Source organism: Xiphophorus maculatus, chromosome 1 (genome assembly GCF_002775205.1).
Source record: "Xiphophorus maculatus strain JP 163 A chromosome 1, X_maculatus-5.0-male, whole genome shotgun sequence".
Classification (NCBI taxonomy): domain Eukaryota; kingdom Metazoa; phylum Chordata; class Actinopteri; order Cyprinodontiformes; family Poeciliidae; genus Xiphophorus; species Xiphophorus maculatus.
In genome coordinates this window covers 17,023,361-17,042,493 of record NC_036443.1, presented here as the reverse complement: position 1 = coordinate 17,042,493, position 19,133 = coordinate 17,023,361, and the positions used below count along the sequence as shown (strand labels likewise).

Here is a 19,133-nt window from a genome sequence, read left to right as displayed (position 1 = left end):
GGTGGCTCGGGAATCTGATTAGGATGCCTCCTGGTCGCCTCTCTGGTGAGGTCTTCTGGGCATGACCCACCGGGAAGAGGCCGAGAGGAAGACCCAGGACATTCTGGAGGGACTATGTTTCTCGGCTGGCCTGGAAACGCCTTGGGATTTCCCTGGAGGAACTGGAACAAGTGGCTGGGGAGAGCGAACTGTGGGCTTCCCTTCTTAGGCTCCTACCCTGCAACCTAACCCCGGATAAACGAAAGAAGATGGATGGATGGATGGATGGATGGATGGATGGATAAAAAATGCACATACATACACACCCCCACATGCATGATACACACAGCACAATAGAATACAGACGGCAATGTTAGCTAGCTTGGTTAGCTAGCTACTTTCAAGAAATGTGCTCTTTCTATCCCGTCCTTCCTCCCCCCCACACACACACCCATACACACATAATGGACGCTGACATTGCTCCAACATTGCTGTTGTAAAACTGCTGTTGTTGTTGTCATTTTGTTTTAAAAATGTTCTACAAATCGTCACAAATGTTCTATAATTTCTTCTAAAAATGCTTAAAAATGAAAATATTTCAAACATAAAATAATACTTGTGTGAAATGAACACAGCAGGAAGTGTACTAAACATTGTTTTTAATCAAAATGACAAAAGTAGCATAAAAAAACACATTGATTTAAACACGGGTCCAAAAAGACCCACTCATGGAAGACTGTATAGTCAATATGTCATGCATCAGAGGGTTAAGGGCATTTCAGAGAAAACAGTTAACTTAGCAGTCACATTTTTGGACTATTGAATGCTAAGGAGTTCTGGAGATAATCCATTCTCTTTGCATGCAGATTTGTACAGGGCTCTTTCTTTGTGGCTAAGATTCCAACCCAGAACCCAGAAACATAGCCAGGAATCAAACCCAGGACTTCCTTGCTGTCAGGCAACAGTGCAATCTACTGCTTTACCGTCCTCCAAAAAAAAACTTTGATAATATATCCACTAAAATCTGATACCTCCTCATTTTTGTGTTTTTTTTTTTTTTTAGCAAAATAAAGAATCAGGTCCGGACATCCAGTACAGTCTGCCTTATTTCTTTTTCATTCACTTCATTGAATGAAATACCTTTACAAAAACATTATAACATGCATTACTGCTTGCATTTCCCTGCAAGTACAATACATATTCTTATATTACAGTTTCTGTTGAAGCTGCTGTTCAATAAAGTATTTGAACAACACAATATCCTTACATTAAAGAAAAAGACCACTGTGTTTTACAAATTTTATGACAGTGTAATCTCTTGACAATATGGCAAGTAAATCTGAAATTGGATATGATCCTAGGCTATTTCGTAAAACGTTTGACCGAATATGAAAGCATGCAAGACGTTTTATGAAAGGTATTAAAATAAACATCAAATTGTTGCAGTAAATGATAACTGAATGCAACAAAAAGTACTCACAAAAAAAATCATTAAAAGGAAGATACCACAACCAAAACTTGTAACTAACAAAAAATATTTCACCAGTAACAGAATATTAGTTTATTTTCTATATTCAGAATCTCATGATAATTGAGTTATAAAGTTAAAATATGGCTGAAAAGATCATAGGTATACAGGACAGTATAATGGAGATATGATGGCTTAAAAGGGAGACTAAAAATATACAATGCCTTGTGAAGACAATACAGTATATATTATATTAGACTCAGTGACAAAATATGAAGGCTAATTCAGCTCATCTGTTTGTGAATTGATCCCCTGGTTAATGAATTTCACAGTGTGGTACAAAAATGTCTTGGCATTTAAAATTGTGGTGTTATGGTGTCAAGAAAGATTTATGTTACTATTAGCAATTATTATTTTTAAACCAAATTACAAATTGATTTTGTACAAGGTCATGACTCTCATTACAGTTTTTCTGTAGCGTAGCTGTTTTTGTCTTTGTTCTTCGTGATGTACAAATCAGCCTTGGTTTGAAACGTTTTGGCTTTAAATTCCTCCCTTTAAGTTCTAAAGATTTAGGATCTGCCCATCATGAGAGCTTCAAGATAGCGCTACTTATAAAAGCGCACAGTGACTCTTCTTCTGATGTCTCTTGTACGTCAACGCTGCCTTAGCTGCAGTGTCAAAGACTTGCCTCACGCCATCATTGTTTTTAGCAGAACACTCCTGGTAGCTGTAGGCGGCAATTTGTGTAGACATGTCTTTGCCCTCTTCATATTTAATTGGCTCCTGAAAACAAATTTCATAGATTTACACATTTCGTGATTTTTAAGTAGACAAAAATACATAGTTATTTTGAGCTACACAAAAAATATAAACAACTAACTCAACATGCCTCGTTCTGTTTGGCAAGCATTTTTCTGACACTCTCATCGTCGCGAAGATCCGTTTTGTTCCCCACCAGGACTATGGGAACATGAGGACAGAAGTGTTTCGCTTCAGGAGTCCACTTTTCTTTAACATTTACTGCAAAAAGTAAAGAAAAAAATGTATCAATTAGCAACATAAATCACTTTCCTAATCTATAATATGCTAAATAAAACCTAATTCTATCATTATTAGCTCCTCTTTTGAATCGCCACCTTAATGTGGTGGGACCCTATCATCATGAAGGCTATGTTGTCCATTGATTAGGATCCTGGTAGGGTCACTTAAATTGGCAAATTGACTTCAGGAGCTGGGTCAGACAAGAAGTGATTCAAGGATTTGGATTATTTGGCAGATCACAAGAGATGAGATTGCCCGGGTTTTGGAGCCTTTTCCCAAAGTCAGGCAGGTGGGGAACCAGGCAAGTGTCTTGTGGTTAAACCTTGGCCTCAGGAGCTTAACCACAGCTGGGCTTTACACGACAAATGAGGGATCACCACCTTCAGGGATGGTAACTGAGCAACAGAGTCTGCTCTTCACATCTTCAGGTTTCAATTGTTGGATACTGTCATGAAAGGGGTGTCATCTGGGTATGAACTTTATCCATAGGGTGGTTGGACTCAAACTTAGTAATAGGGTTAGGCGTAGAGGGGATGCTTCTTCACTGATATCTGAACTCCAGTTCAGATATCAGCATGCATCCTGTGTGCTAATCTCTTCAGATTTTACATGTCCCACTGGTAGGAGACCTCATGTATGACTGCACTAGCTGAGGGGATTATATTATATGAATAACCTTCTGGCATGGGAATGCCTTGGGGTCCCCCAGAATGAGCTGGAGAGAGTGACCAGGGAGAAGATGTCTGGGTTTTCCTTCTGTTAAGTTATAAAAAAACTTCTGCTTTTGTTCTAAGGATATGCGAGAAGTCTGGTTCCAAGCTTTTATTTTAAGTAATCAAGGCAAGTGGTACATGCTCACACAGGGACCAGCTGCATTGAAAGTACCATCTTCTTTGTGTGCCTGCTTTAGGGTAAGATACCACGACTGTCAGAACCACAGAACCAAAATTTTACCATATTATTTATAAATGCCGATAAATAAGGATTTACTGTATAAATACAGCAAAATTCTAGTAACCACAACTGCCGTTATTTTACCATAAATCAGAGTCTTTTTTTTTTTTGACAGTGTACATCACCACATGACAAAATGTAAATCTTGGGTCAGCAGATGGATAGATAGATATTACTTTCAACCCAGGTCACAAACAATACCTAAACTGTCCCGGCTGACCACAGAGAAGCACAGAAGGATTACATCAGTGTCTGGATAGGAAAGCGGCCTCAGTCGGTCATAGTCTTCCTGACCTGCTGTGTCCCAAAGTGCCAACTGTATCTGATAAAAGAGCAAATGTATAAGTTTAGAAAATTTCTGTAATCGTTACAGAAAGTTAGGTCTACACAGTATTTTGATGATCATGGAAATTATGTTGTCTGTTTTAATATTATTTTAAACAAAAAAATATATATTTTTTAGCGTCTTTTATATAAATCCTTTAACAATACTTTAAGTTTTTTTTGTTTGCATTTTATAACGTGACAAAACTATGCTGCATGAAATAAAACTTAAAATGTAATAATATTAGATAAATGTTGATTTCACATAATTTTATAATGGTTTCTTTTTCTCAAGTATATAATCTGTTCTAGAGCCTTTGACTCACTAAAAACAAATTGTTTTTTGCTGACAAAAAACAATGTAAGCAGTCATTTTTCATTTGATAGCTATGTACCCCAAAGACTAAAGTTATAATTGCTTCAAACTGTGGTTGTACAAAATAATTGCTTCTGAAGGGCTGAGTACAAATGCATGTCTCCCTCTTTACATTTTTATTTCTGAAGAAAATTAAAACAGCGCACCCCTTTCATTCCAGTTCTCTGTTATGTTCTAAAGTGTATGTGGTTTCTAATTGAAAAGTGAAAAGAAGACGCAGCAACTACAGACTACATGGTAAAGTGCGTGAGTTAGAAAGTAGAACAAAATGAAAGTAGAATGGTAAACTTTGGATTTTATTCTCAGCAATAAATACTGAAAAAGAATACAAAAGTGCTTTGATTTTTTATTTTTGGTCTAATGGGAGAATAAAATTATTCACATGATTTTATAGAAAATGAAATCATTAGAATATTTTATTTTTAGACATTGCAATTTTAAGACATTGCAATTTACTAATAATGGTATTCATAATTAGTCACGACAAGTATCATAATTTTAAAACTTCAAAAAGTAATTGTAAAATATTAGGGCCCACCTTCCAAGAAAGACTTGTTTTTGTCTGTTTGCTCACTAAGTAAGCCAGCAGTCAGACTTCCAACCAGGTGACATCATCCCTTACCTCTTTCTGATCCACTTCAATGTCTGCCACATAGTTCTCAAATACAGTAGGCACATAGACGTCAGGGAAGAGGTCTTTGGTGAAAACCGTGAGCAGACATGTCTTCCCACAAGCACCGTCCCCAACGATCACCAACTTCTTCTTGATAGAGCCCATTTCTGGGAAACACAAACAAAACTAAATTAAAATAGAGGAAAAAATAGCCAAACCACGCCACAGGTATGAAGAACAAGTCTTTCTTGCTATTAAAATACAGAAGACTTACACTGCTTTTGACGCTTTCAGAACAGATTGCCTTGGCCTTGTCACAGCTGCTTTTACAAGATCTCAGCCGGAATGAGCTGACTGGTTATATTCAGACGCCACAAAGATTCCCTTGTTATGTTACCAATCCAGTTGAGTAGGGAAATGCGGACTTGTCAAACCAGTCATCTCTTTCAGGCTAGGCTATCTAAAGCCGTTTAAACTCTGAAATTCAACGTTTGCTTGACTGATCCTAACATGCCAGCCTTGTACTATCTGTAAAACTGAAGGAATACGCTTCCAAGTAGGGGTAGAAGAGCTCAGTGTGTTAATTGTCCTACCAGACAGACTGGAAATCTCAGTCTGCCTCCTTGTGTCATTTGTCAGAAGGATGCCGCACCTTACACGTAGCAAAATGTTTTTTAACTTTCTGTAAACTGCAGCTGTCTCTTTATCTGTCTGACAGCATTAACATCCAAAATGTTCACAGTGAAACAACCCAGTGCCTGAAATAGTTTTCTAATTCATTACATAATGTACAAACTACTAACGGAAAATTATTTAAGGTTTTGTTTATATTTTATAAAGAACTTAGCAATTTGCATACCAAACTATGGAAGTTAAGTGGCGTGTGGAGATTGTTGCATGATTTCACCAGCATGGAATGGGTTCTGACAGGATTGAGTCTCACTTACTCATATACTCACAGGTCTACTTAGTATCTACAAATTGCCTGTTAGCAATTCAATGTCAGTCAGTCACATTGGAGCATCATGGTACATTTAGATGCAATGAAAATAATTTTCTGTAGCTCAAATCAAGCAACGCAATGGGAAAGAGAGGAGATTTAAGTGACGTTGAATGTGGCATGGCAAAGATGCTGGTTGCAAACATGCTGCTCAGTGTGTCTCACACACAACTCATGTAGGTTTGGGTTAGAAAAAGAAACAAATATAGGAGAATGGGTAAACTGGTTCAAGATAACAGAAAGGCACATGGCCCTCCACAAAACGTTCTCTCCTGCAGAGTTTATGACATTACAATATCTGATCATGCACCTGTGGTCTTTGAATTTTCTTGCTGAAACTTTCATCATTTTATGTGTCAAACTCACCCTTCAAAGTCAAGAGGTGGAGCTAACACGGGTCTGTTGAACTCTACTAGTTTAGCCTCATTCTATGAAAGTCGTGGCCACTTTCATAGACGATTTTACTTGACCTTCCTGTGAGCTCGTTGGTGAGATTTTACAATTAGCAGACAAAACAGAAGCAGGAGGCTGTCGTCCAGACCAGATAAAGTCGAAGAATTGATTGAATGCCAGTTTCGTAGAGTAGGGAAGCAAAAAGCTGGTATTCAAAAGGCTGGTAAGAATGAAGCTAAACCAGTGGAGTTGAACAGATCAGTTTCAGTCCTGCCTATCGAAATTTGACAGATAAATTCATTTTATGGTGACGCTCCAGGAACAGGAACCATGAAACTACTGAAAACGCATTGAATTATCTGCATCTGCTATATAAGCTTGTAATTTAATGGTTAAATTGCATATTTAACAAATTGTCAACTAAATAAATTATTGAAACACTTAATTCAATAAGGATATGGATTATAATTTTACAATAATCTTTTTGAAAATACGGTAATCTATTTAATTTTTAACTTACATTTCCATAATTGCCTTGGTTTCCTAATTCTTCGGTTGTTTTTTTTTTTTTTTTACTGGGTTTCCAAGATAAATTCAATCAATTCTCTCTTCTTGCCAGTGGATTTTGACCAATTTGGAAGAAGTCTAAAAATATAGATCTCTGTTTCCCTCATTTTTTACTTTCATCTTTTTTATGGATGTGTTCAACTTTAAGTCGGTAAAGACTTACATTCGGACACTTCATCTAGATATTCTTTCTGACATAATGGCTATCAGTCCACCGCTTTACTTTCTTTTCCTCAGAAACCATAAATCTCGAATGAAATCTCTTGAAAAAAGGAAAACAAAACGTTTTTCAGAAAGTTTTATTTTAATGTGTGACCACTTGAATATTTATAAGAATTTATTTACAAAAATTATCAAGATGCCATTTTATTTCTTACATACACGTCAAAGTCATGACCTATTTCTATGATGTTTTCTTCATTTGGTTGTAAGGGCTCATATCAGTAAGCGTGATTGATGATGATGTACACGTATATAGTGCTTACGTCATACATATAATCGCAGAGTAAGAGCTGTTCATAATGAATAAGAGCATCATATTCATCAGGCTCTCACCTCCCTGAGAGTAGCCATGCAGACACTGAAATGGCTACTGAGATGCTTCTCAAGCACGACTGACATTAAAACCTGTTACAACAAGCATGCCTTCTCTCTCCCTGTGCTTTTAGTTCCAGAGAAGGCACACTGAGATCAAGATGGTTTTTTTTGCTGCTGATGTCAGGGTTAAAACTGCTGCTGCTTCTATTTGTTTCTATGGACACCGGAGGTGAGGTGACTGATTGACTGCATCTTGTAGGCTATTTCCTGACTGTGGCTGTGCTGCTGCTGCGTTGGTAGAACAGGACGTAGGCTTGATTTGTCTGAAGCTGGCTCTCCGTGATCGAGGTCGCGCTGCACATAGAGAAAAAGGAGGGAAGCTCTGAGAAGGAAGACTACGTTTATACAGAAGACATTCTGACACAAAATGTCGTCTGGTAATCAGGTGTTAGAATCTCTCAAGTCTCACCTGGAGTCATTGTAGAAGCACCATCCACTTTGGTCTAGACAGCAGGCCGTATAGTGGCCCATATTCACAGTCCCAGCGTGGTTACAAATTGCATATAAATCATATAAAACTGGGCCTATGGAGACAGAAACAGAGATTTCTCAGAACTAAGCCTTGTCTCTGAAATATTTTTTGTAGTATTCAAAGACAAGATTGAAGCACACAGACTTTTGTTTATTATAAAAATATATTCAAAATTTAGAAAAAAAAAATATTAGGCATTAAAAATGTAAAGTTCCTTTAGTTTGGCAAAAATTTTGTCTTATTTTCTAGAATTTGTTTATTTTTGTCATCAACAAGCAAAACCAAACAACCAGAGCTAATATCAAGCCACTTACTTAGCTATTATAAACACATAATTATATACCTTCAAAAATCTTTGCGATCTAAGTGAGTTAAGGGTTGGCGTCAGCGATCTTCAGTACAGCAGAACAGAACTCAGTCAACTTTGGCTGAATCTGAACAGATTTCAGCATAAGGATGCTTGATTCGCTTGTGCTTCATCCTCTGACCTCATGTTCCAAATTCAGCAGCTTTTGAGTTAAAAATAATCTTACAAGGAAAAAACCTTTTTGTCTGTGAGAATTTTCTTGGATTTGCACGTGATGGAATAAGGTTTATACTACAACCAAATGTAATCTTTTATATTTAAATCCAATTACAATCTATAAACAGCTGTGGACAAGCTTTTGAATCTATGCTAATATAGCAACATGTTTTCTTGTTTTACATAGTCTCCAAGTTCAGTAGTAAACCATGTCAGTTTTCATTTTCTTAATAAGTTTTTTTCCCCCCATTACTTGAGTAAAATTTGATTATGATTTCAATAGCAATCCATTTTTCAACTGTAGGCTTTTTCTTCACATTTTAAGTAGTTTTTCCTGGTGCATATGTTTCAGTTTACATCGATTTCTTCAATTTATCTCCCATTTTTCTCATAGGCTATTTTTTTAAAAAATGGTCAAGCAGCTGCCCATGGTTACTGAAAACATGTACAAAGGTAAGGTAATAAAAACTCTTTGTTACCACAGTCAACGGGTCCGTAAGGTGCGAGGTCCAGGTTTTTGAGGGGAAAAGACACGTACACGGTGCTTTTACTGATAGACCACCTGGATGTTGTGAAACGGTTCAAATCTGTCGGAGACTGTTAAGTATGAGAGCACAATGTGTTTTTGCACACCAACACAATTCCTCATTTTCAAACTAATTAGAGCAGAAGTTATTGCCAAGGATACGGATTACAATAACCTGAGGAAACCTCTGGATGGAAAGCCGCTTGGTGCACTCTGTACGTCTGTTACATCTCTCACACATCTGGAAGACGCAGAAATCAACATTAAAAAAAATGTAAATAATAACAATAATGACCAGATCTGTTGTTTTCAAGTAAATCTGGTTGTTTAAACTGAACTATGTTCAGTTCAAATCCTGTGAAATTTTTGTCTTACTGGTGAGTTTTCCTTGTCAAGTTTCTCCTCCTGAGAGAAGAGGTCCAGACACTCCTGCAGGGTGACTTCCCCTGCAGAGCTCCTTTTAGGGATGGGCAGCGACAGATCACAGAACACATCAAACGTGTTGGAGTAGTGCGAACAAACCGAGCAGTGCAGTGAACTCCGCAGCTGACCTGAGAAAAGATCTGTCAAGAGCGGGGAAAAAATGTGATGTCAGTTTCAGCTTCTGAATCCAGCTGAAGACAAAGACAAGATTGACCTCCTCACCTACTATTATGCTGTCATCTCTTTCCAAGTGCTTCTTCCACATGGCATTCGCCTCTTCTGAAATTCTACATCAGATCAGAAATAGGAAACATAGGTTGTGCATTCACATGGGATAGATCCAGGATTCAAGCACAGATTTGTCTTGTTCTGTTTGTACCTAAATCTGACGTATTGTTGCTGAGGCTCCTTCCCTGTCCTTTTAACATAAGGCCTGCGATTTATTTCGGTATGCAGCTTGTCCAGTAGGAACCTGAGAAACTCCTGAGCATCTTGCTGGCTGGGTTAAATTCAAACATAGAAACATTTTTAAATCTCAAGGACAACTCTAGAGATTCTTTCATAATAAAAGTGTCAAATGCGGTGATTATTAAACGTTATTTGCAGGATCACAAATAACGATCACAGTCCTAATAGCTGATGTTGGGCAGGCATGTCTGACAAAGCTATGAATTGGTTTGGTGTCTCGTTTTTCATTTAGGATTTCTGCTGCCAAATTAAACTTCAGTTCATGCTCAATTACTGTTAAGGCTGGAGTTCAACAGAGCTATGTTCCTGGCCCAATTTTTTCATTTTCTTCCATTTAATAACTTTTAAGGATTTTTCCATGAAGTTGCCCATCTCTGCTATGCAGAATTAATTCAACTTAATTCACTTTGAACTCTTATGTTATCTCAAAAGTTTAATGCAAATAAATGTTTAACATTTAGCTATCTAATAATTTTCTAAAGTTGCAGGGCATGAAATTGAGGTTTCTCATTTGTGCTATGTATTTGGTAACACTTTATATGAATGGGGTGTACATCAGACTGACATGACACTGTCATAAACATGACATAACACCTGTCATGAACATGAAGGAGTCTTTATGAATGTTTATGATTGTTGTCATGAAGTGTCATTCAGTAAATAATGACACTTTTAATGCAAAGTTGCTTGAAAAGTCCATTAAAAGTCCATTAAAAGTGCCTACTTTGCATTATTTTGTAAATAATGACACTTTAACCATGTATTTTTTGACAAACACTCATACATGTTTAATATTCTCCAGCCACAAATCACCACCAGAAACCTGGCAGCTGAATTTGCCTTATGTTCTTAAGATACGGAGAAAAACAACAAAGCTTTTGTTGTTGCTGCCCGCGTTGAAGCCTCTTTTCTTATTTAAATTTATCAACTCAACAGCCTTGCTAAAAGGCAAGTAAAGACGAGATGTGGGTAGCTGATTTTACTTGATGGTATTTTAGCTTTTTCCCACTTTTCTTTTAACTTGAAACATTCATCTTTGTCTTTTTTTTATTGTTCTGCTGTGAAAAATCTTGGAAGTTTTTACCTTGAAAGGAGCTAATTAAGTAGAACCTACACATTTTTAATCACTGTATTAATGTACATGTAAATTTGTATCCTGATGTGTAAAAATTTATTATTCTTGTGAAAGCCAACCACTGTCAGGTATGAATTTTGAATCAACTGTGAACAGACAAATGCTAATAAAATTAAAATAAAATTTTATTCTTCATTTTCATAGTGATATTTTTTCAATCTTTCCAGCTTACATGAAGTTAAAATCTATTAATTGATTTTAAGAGAAATACATAGAATTTTTTTTTCCTTCCCTGGAAAAAGAAAAAAGGTTTAACTCCTTCAGATAGATTTATGAACATCCAATAGCCCAACTCCACTAAATTGTAATGGAAAAATCTAACTGTTTTTCTTACCTGTAACCGTTGAAGTAAGGCACTGCTGCTTTAAAAACGCTGTAAAACTGTCGAGGATTTACAACAGTGTCTCCTTCCCTAACATCCCAAAGGCCTGAGAGCACCTGAGAGAAACCTGGCAAAAGAACAACGGAAAAAAGAAGGTATGATTTTTTTTTTAAAAAGTATGGAGAACATAAAAAAGGTAGAAAATGAGGAAACCCACTTTCCATGAGCTTTGCCTCCTCTTTTGAAAACTTCTCGTGCTTGTAAGACTTCAGAAGACAATAGTTGCGCAGGACACAAGTGTGAGACAAACACTGGACCACTGCGTTCAGGAAGCACTGTTGTCCAAACAGAAGGAAAAGAAACGTGAGCCTGTTGCTGCAAAACGTATGGGAGATTTGCATGCCATCTCTTTGACACTTACTGTATTCCCAATGTTTCTAAGGCCAACTCTTCCACTTCCAACAGTAAGCGCCTCTTTCTACGAATAAGAAGGCATGATAGAAGTTTATACCTAAATCTAAAGTGATGCTGTATCTGCAGACAGATTATTGTTATGTGGTTACTGGTATGCCATGTTCTATGCTGTATGTGACTAGCTGTCTGCGTTGACCCTGCCATGTTGGCCTGTGTGTAACTTTGGCAGGACAGATTTAGCCTTCTTATCTCATTAGCATAACAAGCAAGGCTAAAAAAAAAAAGGGGGTCAGTCTGAGGCTTTATCCTATTAGAGAGTGCAAGGACTGCTGACAGGTGCGTAAACACGTGTGTTGATTAGTTGATTAGCATTGCACTTTCATGTTTTCAAAAGATCTTTTCCTATGCTTATATTCTAACAAATTTGATAGAAATCCACATTAATAACATGTTCAGTGCTATTTGAGGAGAAAGTAAAGGTTTAATGCAGTGTTTTCTCCCCACCTCATTGTCAGCAACCAGCAGCAGGCCCATCAGGGATGTGTAGAGGACAGACTGGGAGATGTCTGCTGTGTCTCTCTGCAGACCGTTCTGAGAAACCAGGGTTCGACACAGGGCCCCACAAGAGCCCTCCACGTTAACGCCGCTGGACCCAGGCATCCTGTTCTACCAGTCAGTCTCTGTTCGAAGATGTGCCAAGGTATCTTATCCCTGATGCGCGTCTGATTAAAGGTCAGCAAGATGTTGAGGTGCGACCCTTCTTATCAGGTAGCAAAGCACAGAGGAGTACACCCCCTGCCTTACCTTGAGAATGACAAGTAACATTTACAGCTGAAAAGAAAGACAGAAAGAAAAAAAAAACCTCAAGTTTGCTTTGATAATCCTTTAGAGTGCAATTCTGAATTAAACGCATTGAAGTGAAATAATTTTCTAAAAGATTGTTTTTGGACAAGTAAAACCAAGAATTTCTAAATTCAGCTGATTCCCAAAGTTAAAATGCATACAAAGATTTGGTTATGTAACCGGGATCCAGCAGTACGGTACGCATCAACTTAACAGCCAATCAATGCGCACCACTTACTGTTTTATGCAGATAAAGATAGCCTCTACAGCAAACAATTATTTCTACAGAAATATAACGTATGTAAAAAGAGAGAGCACTTTGGACTCACCTGATCACTTTGGTCTGTATCTTTGAACAAAGAGTCCCAACCAAACTGTTCCCATCATCTGCTGAGCTGTTAAAAATGCATAAAGGGGACGTCTACGGTTTCACCCTGTGTTTGTGGGATAGAACTGAAAGTCTACCTCTCTGTCCTGTCCTGCCACGAGTGTCAGAGAGAAAGCGAGAGAGAAAAAGAAAGAGCGAGAGCCAAAGAGAGAGTGAAAAAACAGACACAGGGAGGGAGGATAATCATCTCTAATCTTTTCACTGCAGATCGTGTTGGCTATACATAGACGTGTTAATGTGTCCACCCATGAACACCTCAGCGAGCTTTTTTTACTGTCAGTTTTTATTAAAATACAGCAGGTTAAACATTTTGTTGCCGTTTTACATTCACATTAAGTAACAGTAACACTGTTCACAGTCAGCACACTTTATGACAATCACAAAAATAAGGAAAAACAAATAAAGAGAAACTTTTTTTTTTGTTTGTTGCAATTCTCCGAGTCTTTAATTAAAACTGTTCATAAAATAGTCCATCTGGTTTCTTTCACTCTCCAGAAACGCCCTTTCTGCCCTCCAGAAGGGCAACCGGGTGAACGGTCCACGAGTCAGCGACAGGTGTGATCTGCCATGTCCGTGTCCGAGCTGAGGCTGAGATCCGCTATGTGACACAGCGCGGGGTCAGGGGAGAGTGAGAGCGGCGACTGGCTGGTGTGAGCGGTCCTGTCCCTTGACTGGACGATGGCCTGGCGCAGGCAGGTGATCCACTGCTGCTTGCTGAATGAGTCGTTGGCCTGCAAGCAGTAAGGGTTGACTTTGGAGCGCCCTCTGCTGCTCACACGGAAACAGTTCTTCACTAGTAGGTGACGGAAAGAGGAAGGAAGGAAATTGAGTGAAAACAGTTGTAGGTTCCAGTTCAACTAACAGAGAGCTAGAACTACAGCCTTGGATTCTTCTTTTTTTTTAAAAAAAATAAAATTACAGGCACATGAATATTGCATGATTTTAATGACACATTTTTGGTAATTATTGAGTTGGTAAGTTCAATTAAATTGAAATAAATAAGTGTCACCTCCTCTTACTCCTTTTCATACAGAAGAGTAGTGGTAAAAAAAAATATTTCGATCTCGGTTATGTATGCACATGTTTTCTCTGTCCTACTGATTGCTTGTCTTATTGTTTTTGAAAACCTGTTTGAAATAAAAAAAAATAAAAGAATTTAATTAGAAACTGAAAATCTGTGTTAAATTCTGATTATTTGATGCATATTTTTTTATGTTTTAATTATTTCATAAACATGAAATGCCAACAGCTTGGTAACCTTTATGGTATTTAATTACCATTTTTATGAAAAGGGAATTTTAAACAAAGAAGTTTAGATTTAGGGAGAAACGATAACTGCATATTTATGCTCAGAACTAAAGTGACTTATTCAGAATAGTTTGGCCTTATATGCCAGTTTGTACTAGATTCTGAGATTCCACAATTTTTTTATTTGTTTCATTTGATTACTGCCATGATCACAACTAAAAAATAAAAAATTCTGTAATTTTATTTCTAATCCAATATAAAAAAGCAAATTACCTTTGTCGTTTCCTCCGGTGAATGCTCCTCTGAAGGTTCCTCCCCCTCCAGCCTCACTGTCTGGGATCTCCTCTAAATTGATCAACGTGTTGGGCAGAGGCTGCCGGTACACATTAAACATTTGTCCTCTAATGTCTCTGTCATCCCCTGGTCTGGTCAGCACCAACGCCAGTTCAAACAGGAATACATGCAGCTTCTGTTGCACGGAAGACAGAAGAAATTAAGTGGTTGTAAATAGATATTACAATTTAGAAATAAAGGCACCTTCGTGTGAGCTAGTATCGGGGACGCTGCACACACCTGCCCCTTGTTTGTCTTGAGCTCTCCGTGGCAGTAGAGGAAGCGGGACTGGTGGATCTCAGGTATTCTCTGGCTCTCTTCGAGGTAGACCAGCCCCCGCCGGTAGAACTGACACTCAGCCTCCCCGGTCTTTTCGTTCACCTCGGCCACGATGCTCTGAATCATCTCCAGCTGTGGTCAACAAAGCATTGCACAGAGTAAATGTTTTTGCTGGGGCCATTTGTGTCATCAGCAAAGTTTCTCGTCAGGTACATTTTAAAACAAAACGTAAGACAAAGCCTAAAGATATCATTTGGATAAATAACAGTGTTGTTCATATCCCAATTTTCAGTCTTTTTTTAAAAAATTTCATGTACCAATAGACTCACTAAGAATTTACTTTCAAACCTCAAATGAGGCCACACAGCGTTATTCTTAACATTATAAGCTGCTCATTTAATTATCTATATAAAAATATATTTCAACCAGTAAGTTTATCTACATTTTAAATACTGCTGACAACCAAAACACCTACATCTCTTCCTGACATACATAACGGAACTGAAAATGGTTAGAAAAGATAAGATAAGATAACTTCCTCTGCATTATTCTTTTTTTGTTTGTTTATTCTTGATGGAACTACAATTCATTTATATGCTCTCTCAATAACAAATAAATCATTAATACATAAATCCATATAATTCTTAATTGGACTACTTTAGAAAAAAATCAGTAATAGGGCCCGATGAGATCAAGTTTTAGACATTTTTTCCACCCAAATGTGTTTTTTTTCCTCATTTTTTTCTAAATTCAAATGCTGTAACTGCTTTAAGATAGAAAAAAAAGTAAAACCTCATACAGGTTGAAAACCCCCCCCTCAAAAAGCAAAGTAGGAGCTTGTTTTGGTGTAAGACATTAAACAACTAGTGAGAGTCTCGTAGCGTTTTGCTAAGAACGAAGGACGTACAGACAGATCTCAACCCAGCATTCCAGATTTTCTAAGTCCACTCAGTTCAGCACTCTAAGGCCACAGGTCATAGCAACTCACAGCATCAGGCAGCGTGTCCTCATCTGGGTGGTCTGGAGGCGTGCACTTCTGTATCTCCTTCAACAGCAGCGGGTATTTGACCAGGCGGCTTCTAGGAAGGTCCAGAAAGTTCCACAAGTCCAATTTCCTACTGAACGAAGACTCCTGACACAGGCGCAGGAATTGATCGACTCTTTTCTCCTGCTTCTTCTGGTCCAGCAGAGCTTTGGCTCCCACCTGGTTGCAGCAGTATGTGACGTAGGCTTCCAGGCAGGGGAACTGCAAGGGGAATGAGACGAAGTGTGAAGCAAGAAAATGAATGTGCACAGAATCCGGCTGTTGTGCCCCCTTCGTCTTTCTTCTCCTGCAGCAGTCGGTTGCCATGAAAACACTCACCCAGTTCAGCAGAGTCGGCCCCACTTCGCCCACCGTCTTCTCTGAGCCCCTCAGTCGCTCAAGACGAGCCAAAAGATCTGGTACGAAACAGACAAAAGGACACAACTTTAAAAAAAAGAAAAGAAAACACATCCTGAAGGCCAAAATGGAAAATGTTATCTGCCATGATAAAGAAATTAATACATCCATCAGTATTACACGGAAATAATAGGCTAAAAGAAGCACATTTGATGCCTCTTATTTACTTGGAACCAGAGACTTTTACTGCGTGTAGATGATCAGGAAATGATGCATTCTGAAATATTATTAGTCACTGAGATTAAGCTACAAGTAGGCTTAGAATTCATATCATTTACCCTCATGCAGTGGAATCAGAGAGTCTAAAGTCCCGAAGATTTGTCCGAGTTCACTTTCTGTCAATATATCCAACTTCAACATGGGCTCGTAGTACACCTAAAAACATAAAAAGGCATGGAAACTAAGAAAAAGCGAGCAAGTATATATTTTCCTGCACTGTGTTCCGTGCCAACAAGTACCTTCTTGACCAAACTGAGGTCTTCTATGAGTTGCCTCTCTCCCTGGGTCAGCTCATAGATCACCTGCAGAGGACAAAACGTTGCACACAGCAACTTTAGACATGTCAGTGGAAATAAAGACTATTTCCGCACATTGCTGCATGGGATGTAAACTAAGCGGAAACCCTGCATGAGCTCTCACAGCTGATTGTTTAATAACGGAAGTAGAGCCGCTTAGTGCCAGCTCACATCCTCTTTCCTAATACCCCTGTAGGGCAGCTTCAGAGAAACAGTGCAAGCTAGTCATCCCACCCACACTGCAACCGCAGCCTCACAGCTCGTCCACAGAAACCCCGCCTCCCCGAGTAGAAAAAAAAAACATGTTAATGATGACAAAAAAAAAAAAAAAAAAGAACAGTCCTGTAATAAAATCATAAAATCCGCACCTCTTGGCGTTTGATCTCCTTTGCAGTCAGGTCATGGCTCTCCACAGTGTCACTCCAACACTGGCTGTTGCGCCTACGTGGAAACGACGAGGCTTTGGAGCGAGGACGCAGGGGCCCCGGGGGCAAAGGTCGGGCATCGGTGCGAAAGCTGATGGAGCGCTGCGAAAAGAGAAAACATTAGGTATATGAATGCAAAAATCCCATTTAGCTCATGACAAGGTACAAAAATATACACGGGGACGTGTGTGTGTTACCGAAATAGACTGCCCGATGCGTTTAAGAGCAGCAGTCTTCATTGGTGTTATGACACCTGTCAGGCTGTTGGACTTTGCCACAGGTTTGACCTTTTTGTTACTGGGCTCCTGAAACAGATCAATGCTAGAAGTTAAAGAGCCTTGGACAAAATACACACACATTTCAAAAACTTATAGGGTTAGTCAAGAAACAGTTAAAAAAAAAAACTTCAAGCAAACCTCTGAATCCTTGTGATCAGACATCATTTCCCCTTCTTCCTCTTCCTCCTCATCCTGATGGACAGATAAAAAAATATAGAGGTGAAGGCGACATGAAAGAGAGAAAGACGTTAAAGAGTGCTGAGATGTTGCATGGTGCACATCTCTCACTTCCTGTGCAAGGTTTTCAAAGAGGAAGAAAGTTGAAACTGTGCCTCAATAGTGAAGCACAACATGTCTGCCTTTTTTTTTCTTTTTACCCCACTAACCACAGCCGCTGCAAATTCACTGTGGCAATAATTGAATTAAAGTTGAAATGAAAACAAAATGCAAATACATGACATTCATTAAATGAAAGCAAGCACACCAGCAACTTTCTGAAATCTCAGTAGACTCAATACAAGGTCTTACAGGAAAGAAAAACAAGAAACTACCCGTAAAAGCAGCGTCTCACATAATGTTCACCTCTTGTCAGTTCTGCACTCAGCATTGTGGTCACAAAGGTAAGGTTGACAGGCTTCCGCCAGTTGCTGAGAAAAGCCAGAGATATGACAGTGCGCAGCATTTCAGATTATTACTCACCTCTGTGATTCTGATGACTCTTTCAGGATTCAGGTCTTGTTTTCGCTTCTTCTAAAGGCAGACATTTTGCAGAAAATTTATGCACTGCATTTCAGACTTTGGGTGATAAATACATGCTTTATTGAGGGGATAGGGCTGCTTACCCCAGCATGGTCACAGAGGACAGAGTGAGTGTCTCCTGACACCGACCTAAAAAGAGGAAAAATAAAATCTTATTCACAAATCAGATGGATTTTAATGTAATCTAAACACAGTGCTTATTGCTTTACAGAATTTCAGCTGCAGGTTATGCACCACTGCATCATGACATGGAGGGATTTCAGTTGTCGGTGTGGTGAACGGAAACATCAAGCATAAGTGTAGTCGTTCAAAAAAAGAAAGATAACTTTTTCTTTTAAATCCCCCAACAAATTTGATGATCAGTCTCATCACTAACACACTTAAAACAAAAAACAACCAAAGCAAAGTCAGAATAGTGCATTTCTAAAACTACAGTACCAGGAAGTCCTCATTTCACCAGTCTCCTCCACTTCCATCTTCTTCTTTCTCTCAGTGCATCTTCACAGAAACGAAGGGCTCCGCTCTCAAAGTGAGAAATAATCCGGCTGTGAAGGTTTCCTCCGTTCGGCCAGCCACCGAGCAGTTTGCGTCGAGCTGGTTTAAAGTTCGGCGTACTCCTTCCTCCTCACCTTCTTCCTCATGTCGCAGCAGACCACATCCTTTACAGTTACGCATAATCACGTATCCGCTCTTCTCAGGGAGGAGCGTTCAGAACTTCACGTTAAACTTCTCGGTGCAACCTGAACGTTGGACTGCCTTAGATTTTATTTAAAAGCTGCTTTGCGGTAGACTAAAATACTTCTTTAGAAACTGAGCCAAAATGGGAAGTGAGATTAAATTTTTTTTTCTACTCCAAATTGACTAGTTTATTTACATATAGGAAAAAAATAATACCAGGAAGGTTTGTTTTTTTTTTACATTTGATAAAATACATTCTGTTTTGGGATTTTCCTCTGAATTTAGAGGTCGGTGATAAGCTGATGGAGGCAGTTTTCACAGAAATGCTGCTCTGTAATGAAACCAGAT

At 38.6% G+C, this 19,133-nt stretch overlaps 3 protein-coding genes across 4 annotated transcripts; all 3 read right to left on the bottom strand.

Annotated features, from left to right (window-relative positions):
• Window positions 1-622: 622 nt before the first annotated feature.
• Window positions 623-5,330, bottom strand: LOC102233685 (transforming protein RhoA-like). The gene is made up of 5 exons (XM_005808652.2): window positions 5,033-5,330; window positions 4,768-4,925; window positions 3,647-3,767; window positions 2,340-2,470; window positions 623-2,233 (listed from the first exon to the last, which is right to left on the bottom strand). The coding sequence occupies exons 2-5, from the start codon at window positions 4,921-4,923 to the stop codon at window positions 2,060-2,062; spliced, it is 582 nt and encodes a 193-aa protein (XP_005808709.1). The 5' UTR covers window positions 4,924-4,925; window positions 5,033-5,330; the 3' UTR covers window positions 623-2,059.
• A 1,414-nt stretch (window positions 5,331-6,744) lies between these two features.
• On the bottom strand, window positions 6,745-13,023 carry LOC102217369 (ubiquitin carboxyl-terminal hydrolase 21-like). Its single transcript, XM_005808674.2, has 12 exons — window positions 12,771-13,023; window positions 12,103-12,429; window positions 11,606-11,662; window positions 11,402-11,519; window positions 11,197-11,311; window positions 9,639-9,758; window positions 9,482-9,546; window positions 9,212-9,399; window positions 8,999-9,077; window positions 8,790-8,897; window positions 7,725-7,839; window positions 6,745-7,609 (listed from the first exon to the last, which is right to left on the bottom strand). The coding sequence occupies exons 2-12, from the start codon at window positions 12,256-12,258 to the stop codon at window positions 7,516-7,518; spliced, it is 1,215 nt and encodes a 404-aa protein (XP_005808731.1). The 5' UTR covers window positions 12,259-12,429; window positions 12,771-13,023; the 3' UTR covers window positions 6,745-7,515.
• An 80-nt stretch (window positions 13,024-13,103) lies between these two features.
• LOC102217113 (rho guanine nucleotide exchange factor 3-like) lies at window positions 13,104-18,797 on the bottom strand. 2 transcript variants are annotated; one of them, XM_023332871.1, is made up of 13 exons: window positions 18,546-18,797; window positions 18,191-18,236; window positions 18,048-18,098; window positions 17,487-17,540; window positions 17,268-17,375; window positions 17,014-17,172; window positions 16,589-16,651; window positions 16,409-16,505; window positions 16,053-16,129; window positions 15,678-15,935; window positions 14,651-14,821; window positions 14,351-14,546; window positions 13,104-13,622 (listed from the first exon to the last, which is right to left on the bottom strand). In XM_023332871.1, exons 1-13 carry the CDS (start codon window positions 18,581-18,583, stop codon window positions 13,375-13,377), a joined length of 1,566 nt encoding a protein of 521 aa, XP_023188639.1. In that variant the 5' UTR covers window positions 18,584-18,797; the 3' UTR covers window positions 13,104-13,374. The 2 variants fall into 2 exon arrangements, with proteins under 2 accessions (XP_023188639.1, XP_023188647.1); XM_023332879.1 differs by having other exon boundaries at window positions 18,048-18,095.
• Between the last annotated feature and the right edge of the window lie 336 nt (window positions 18,798-19,133).

Excerpts from the sequence above, each read along its gene's own strand:
- LOC102233685 (XM_005808652.2), bottom strand. The coding sequence starts at position 4,923 with ATGGGCTCTATCAAGAAGAAGTTGGTGATCGTTGGGGACGGTGCTTGT. Across the intron at positions 3,768-4,767 it reads TTGAAGTGGATCAGAAAGAG|ATACAGTTGGCACTTTGGGA; the intron begins GTAAGGGATGAT and ends CTCTTTTATCAG. Across the intron at positions 2,234-2,339 it reads TGCTTGCCAAACAGAACGAG|GAGCCAATTAAATATGAAGA; the intron begins GCATGTTGAGTT and ends ATTTGTTTTCAG.
- LOC102217369 (XM_005808674.2), bottom strand. The coding sequence starts at position 12,258 with ATGCCTGGGTCCAGCGGCGTTAACGTGGAGGGCTCTTGTGGGGCCCTG. Across the intron at positions 9,400-9,481 it reads AGATGACAGCATAATAGTAG|ATCTTTTCTCAGGTCAGCTG; the intron begins GTGAGGAGGTCA and ends CGCTCTTGACAG. Across the intron at positions 7,840-8,789 it reads TTACGGACCCGTTGACTGTG|GCCCAGTTTTATATGATTTA; the intron begins GTAACAAAGAGT and ends CTGTCTCCATAG.
- LOC102217113 (XM_023332871.1), bottom strand. The coding sequence starts at position 18,583 with ATGGAAGTGGAGGAGACTGGTGAAATGAGGACTTCCTG. Across the intron at positions 17,541-18,047 it reads GAGTCATCAGAATCACAGAG|GATGAGGAGGAAGAGGAAGA; the intron begins GTGAGTAATAAT and ends TCTGTCCATCAG. Across the intron at positions 15,936-16,052 it reads GGCCGACTCTGCTGAACTGG|TTCCCCTGCCTGGAAGCCTA; the intron begins GTGAGTGTTTTC and ends TTCCCCTTGCAG.